Consider the following 6,000-nt stretch of genomic DNA (forward strand, 5'->3'; position numbering starts at 1 on the left):
TAATCTGTCATTCGACCAGGGGTGGTACAGACTATTAATCGTGCAGTTCTTATTTTCCTATTTAAATTATATTTCTCAAGTGTTTGTATTTACTAGGTTGGTCCACATTAAATAATCTGTGTGTGTGTGCACGCGTAGGTCTACGAGGAAAAGCAAAAGCGTTGTGAGCAGGAGCTGGAAGAGCTGAGGCAGACCTGCGCATCTAAGATGAAGCAGGCGCAGCAGAAAGCACAGCGGGCACAGCAGGTGCTGCAGCTGCAAGTCTTCCAGTTGCAGCAGGAGAAGAAGAAGCTGCAGGAGGACTTTTCCCAGCTTCTGCAGGAGCGGGAGACACTGGAGAAGAGGTGTGCCTCCATTGAGAGGGAGCAGACACAGCTTGGCCCCCGACTGGAAGAGACTAAGTGGGAGGTAAGACTAGACTAAAATGTCTTTAAAACTGTTAAAAGAAAATGATGAGGTAAAAAGTCCCCCTTCAGTATCACTGAAGCATCTAAGGACACCACAAAGCACCACTCTTACATAACACCCCACAGACCATCTTCTCAAAATTGCTGAAATATCACTTCTATCATGAAGATTTGAGATATGAACATTTGTTATATAGATCATTCCTTGTGAGGATTCTTCACTCTGCCAAATGTGACTGACTGAGGGAGGGACTGTATGTTACAAGCTAGGTCCATGAGGTGTTTTTCGTCTTTAAAAAAATGACGCATTCTTTCCTCTTTGCTTCTTCAGGTGTGTCAGAAGTCTGGAGAGATTTCCTTGCTAAAGCAACAGCTGAAGGATGTCCAGGCAGACCTGGGACAGAAAGCTGCTGAGATCGTTGCCCTGAAGGCCCAGCTGCGAGAGGCTCGCTCTGAGCTGCAGGCCAGCCAGGCGCGCTCCCAGGAGGCCCACGCAGCGGCACGAACCCGCACGCTGGAGTTGGAGGTGTGTGAGAACGAGCTGCAGCGGCGCAAGAGTGAGGCCGAGCTGCTGCGAGAGAAGCTGGGCCGCCTGGAGGAAGAGTCAAGCAGGATGAGAGCTATCCAGGCCACTCTGCCCTCTGCCAAGGGACAGTGCATGAGCCTGCCTCTCCCGCTGAGCCATGGCCGCAGCCCCGCCTTCCGGGATGGAGAGGAGCAGCTGCTGGCATATGAGAGCGACGAGGCTAAGGCTCAGCGGCAAAGCAGCGACGCACTGCACACGGTCCGCCAACAGGTGGAGAGACTGCGCGCAGAACTTCTGTTTGAGAGGCGGCGCGGCCAGGAGCAGCTGGATGCCTTCGACGAAGAGCGGCGCGTGTGGCAGGAGGAGAAGGACAAGGTGATCCGCTACCAGAAACAGCTGCAGCAGAACTACATCCAGATGTACCGGCGCAACCGCGAGCTGGAGCGGGTCATGAGGGAGCTGAGTCTGGAGCTGGAGAACAGGGACATGGAGGAGTTCGACATGCGCAACAGTGACATCCACTTTGAGGAGATCACAGCCACAGAGATCTAGCACATCTTGCGTGATCCAAAACTTGCACCAACCCCTAAGATCAGGGGTGACAGACACCGGAGAGATTAGCATTATACCTCCTGTAACACCTGATTCAACTCATTAGCTAATTAGCAAGGCCTTTGTGAATTGCACACAGAGTGTTAGAAGGGGGAAATCACTAATCTCTCCAGGGCCTGAGTTTGACCTTCCTGCCATAAAGCCCCTTTCACACTCAAAACTCGGTTTCCCACTATCGATGCGCACATGCAGCCATTGTTACCATGGAAGTCCGGGTAAACCAGATACAACATGCTTAGCGTGGAAGTTCTTACATTTACTGAAAACTCATCTGTTAAAACAAAAGCATCACAAACGTTTAGCTTTGTTAGTCATGTTTAGTTACTTTGGCACAGAAGCAGCTACTCACAGGGTAAGATTTTTCCAGCTTTTCTCGGGAATCTGGAATACACTCCCGATAAACTAAATTGTCACAGGAATTTTCCACTTTACTAATCTAAACATAAATCTAAACATCCCTGTATTTCCCAATAATGTATCCACTTCACTGGGATTATCACATCTAGTTTACTAGAATTTCAGCTCTGGCTTGTGTCCACAATCAACCCCCTTCCAATGAATTACCGTTACTATCCCAGGTAAAAGTGCAAGTGTGAAAGGGGCTTTAGATTGCTTCCAAACACTGGTGACCTTCACTTATGGGTGCATCAGTCGCCACAGCAAATGCAAAAACAAAGACCATGCTCCTGCACAGAAAAAATACAGACTGGACAGTGTTCAGTATTTAACAGTATTTTAGAAATTAATAACAGTATGTTGCTGTTGCTGTTGCCGTGCTCATACACGCATACTCAGGCTAAGAGAAAGGTTGATGTTGAAACAGCCGAATGAGGGAACCGGAGGTGTTTCTGCAGGAGATATCCAGCAAGTGTTCTAAAACAAAATGATGGTCCTTGTTCTGCTCTCCTGGCTCTTAGTCAGAATCTGCAGCCTTTCATATCATGTAATGGACTCATAGCACAGTTACAGCACTAATGGGAGAGGAGCACCTGCACTAATGGACTTCTGTGTACCAGCATTAATATTGATGTCATGGAACTCTTTGAGTGGCACGGTCAAGCCAGGAGAAACCCAGTTGCTTTGCCTAGCATGAGAGTGCAAGTCATGTCAGGACACTCTAGTGCTTTTTCTCGCCAGTGGAGAAGACATCACTAACATCTAAAATGTTCTGGTGTCCTATAAATGACTGTTGTCTTATAGAGGCCCAGCACAGATGTTCTCTCAATGCTCACTGGTTCCTCCACACCCAGATACTAATCACTTTATCTAGAAGTACTATTTTTCTAAGTAGAATCTTTAAAATATGCAGCCAAATGATATTTTTTGCCTGTCTTTTCTTCAGAACGTTATGTAATGCTGAATAGTGCAAATTGTTGCCGTGCACACTCAATGTCAAGTGAATTGCATGTGTGCATGATACAGTAGCATTCTTTCTGGAGGTTGTACTTATAGTGGTCTCTGTGGAGACACACAGATCACACAAGTCACACAACGCTCCAGTCAGCACAGGGACTCCACCCACAATGGGTAGAGCCACTGCTTTCATTAGTAGCATAGGTATGCGTAAATATCAACTGCAGTTTCTGAAATACTAATCAAAAATGGGGTCACAAAAGAAGGGATATATATATATATATATATATATATATATATATATATATATATATATATATATATATATACATGATATAACTTGTTTTTACAGAACAAATTCTTTTAAATAAATATGAATGGGATATTGAAAATATATATAAATTATGTATATTTTTATATATATATATATATACACACACATACGAACATATATAGCACCTCAAGCTATTTTGTGGTAACACAGGTAACTTTGTGGGTTTAACAAATGTGTATCTCATATCCTTTATCCACTAATCCAGTGAAGGGATCATTTGCCATCAGCAATAAGGTACTTAACAGTGACTTTTTACAGTTTTACAGCGTCGTTATGTAAACTTTACATGTAATTTATAAATTACGCTCTACTGATTTTTGCCATTACATCATGAAATTTCGACTTTTAAATCTTAGCACATGCCATCTATTACCTGACTTAACCCAGATAAGGATTTGGAACGCACCCAAATTTTGGCCACTGAAACTTTTCAAAGTATCAAATTCTAACACATCATAAATCATTAGAACAATACTGAAAACAGAAAACACAGATAGTATCAAAATGTTGTATTTTTTAAGTATAAAATATTTAATGCAGTGTCTTGGATGACCAGCCTTTCTCTGTGAGACGCCATAGGCATTTTCCATAGCCAACATACTGTACTGATCGAGTTTATTTTATGTAGCGTATGTAAGCATATTTTATTAACAATAAAACTGTATTAAAAAAGCAAAACAAAACAAACATTTCAAAGTCAATTCCAGTTAGATATGTCTTGAATGTTGGTTTTGGCCAGGATTTTCTTTTTTCAGAGTATCAGTAATTATGAAATAGACATCGGATAACAATATAGTTGCAGATTGCTTGTCTTTATATTCTTCTGCTCTTTTTGGTGCCTTCTTATTGCTCTGACGAATTTTTCCAGCTAATACGTGTTTTTTGAGATATTGACGATGCTCCAGTTTGTGATTGTTGATTCTGATTGCATACAGCGTTTTGATCGGATGTACAGTAATGTTTTTTTTTACAGATTTTGTGTCATAGTAATAAAGTAATGTGATACCATAGCAACTGTCTAGCAACACTGTAGCAACCGCTTAGCAACTCTATAGCAACCATCTAGCAAAAGGAAATGATCTTTATTAGTTATTTAATAGTAATGTCTCATTCATATTCAAAAATGAAAATAGTTTTCTTGTCACTCATAATAGCGCTGAATCAGTCATTGTGCTGAACCTTACTGCTCATTGCAACTGACTCTCCTTTATACCACTAGCATAGCTGCTCCGCTTGCATCATGGTTATAATGTTGGTATTGTCTCTGTTCCAGAAACTGTCTGAAGCCAAACAGACCAGCAGTATTAATCAGACTGTCCTTGTTCTGCTAGTGTACTCTGAATTGCAGGTCTGCTCTTTTTTTTGGTTTCAGTCGTACCCTTACCGTGAAACCTTTCATTCAGTGAATTCTTGTGCGAACCACAATCTAAATGTAGCCCTGCATCCATACTGCCTAAGGCTTGTATTTCAGTTCACACAGAGAAGCTCTGAGAATGGATGAGGAGAAATAGAGGTGCTTTTCTCATCCTGATCAGACCGCTCAGACTGTTAACCCTCTCATATACCAACAAGCAGTCCTTCCTCATTCTCAGTGTTTTATAGTCTCCCCTTCGCTACTCGTATGTCATGACCATGACTAAAACACATGTAAATATTCCTAACATTGTATACAGCGACATACTCTAGTCTATATGCAGACAAGTATCTATCTCAAAGGTGTAGCCACTGTGAATAGACCAAAGCAAAGTAACATTTGTTTTAATCTGTCTTTTCTCCATCTGTTTTTGTTTTCTTTGTCAGTCCACAGTGTTTGTAGTCACTCATGTATATTTCATGCTGTACATTTCTTGTAAAGAAACAGTTTTTAATTAAAACAAACAAGAAGTCACGTCAGAGTGATTCCTGCTCATTACGTTTACTTGGTATTTACACGGATGAGCCAAAACGTCCGGAACTGTACGGCTTACGCTCTTTCAGTGACTTATATTTGGGCCGTGTTGAACAGGTTGGCGAATGTAGCCAGGTACCTAAACCCAAGTCAGCCACAGAGAAAGCGGTGTTGCACACTACGCTACATCTACAAACATGGTTCTTTATGAACGAAAGTTCTTCTTCTATGGCATCACTCAAAGAACCTTCTGTAGCACCTTTATTTCTATATACATTATGACCACCTTCTCGAAATGTTGCTGGTCCTCATGTGCTACCATAACAGCTCACACTACAAGACCTGCATTACCTGTGGGATGTGCTGGAATAAGAGATCCAATCGATGGCGGCTCCAGCTTGCAATATACAGTACTTAGACGACCCGCTACTAATGTTTTGGTATCAGATACCACAGGACACCTTCAGAGGTAGTGTGTGCTGTGATGGTGGCACATGAGGACCACCTGCATATTGGGAGGGTGGTCATAATGTATATACACTCCTAAAAATGTATATATATTTTTTATGTATGGCTATCAATAACAGGGTTGTGGGTTCGATTCCCGGGCTCGGCAAGCTGCCACTGTTGGGCCCTTGAGCAAGACCCTTCACCCTCTCTGCTCTGGAGTTGGTGTGTGTACTCACTAGAGTGTGTGTGTGTGTGTGTGTGTGTTCACTACCACAGATGGGTTAATGCAGAGGACACATTTCGCTGTACATAATACAGTGACAAATACGTGCACCTTTTTAAGAAGAACATCTTTTGGTGCCATAAAGAATCATGTTTGTACTAGAGATGAGTGTAAGAACCTTTCAAGGGTCTAACCGATAAAACATTC

The 6,000-nt window shown here is 42.3% G+C and overlaps 1 protein-coding gene across 3 annotated transcripts in view; it reads left to right on the forward strand.

Moving 5' to 3' along the window:
- The window catches only part of lzts2a (leucine zipper, putative tumor suppressor 2a), a 76,527-nt gene extending 71,407 nt beyond the window's left edge, over positions 1–5,120 (forward strand). For all 3 annotated transcript variants that reach the window (XM_072677859.1, XM_072677860.1, XM_072677858.1), the window contains 2 exons: positions 139–408; positions 739–5,120. In XM_072677859.1, the coding sequence (XP_072533960.1) occupies positions 139–408; positions 739–1,485 (1,017 nt within the window). In that variant the 3' untranslated portion in view covers positions 1,486–5,120. The remainder of the gene's footprint in view (positions 1–138; positions 409–738) is intronic.
- Positions 5,121–6,000: the final 880 nt, after the last annotated feature.

This window comes from Salminus brasiliensis, chromosome 4, assembly GCF_030463535.1.
Source record: "Salminus brasiliensis chromosome 4, fSalBra1.hap2, whole genome shotgun sequence".
NCBI lineage: Eukaryota > Metazoa > Chordata > Actinopteri > Characiformes > Bryconidae > Salminus > Salminus brasiliensis.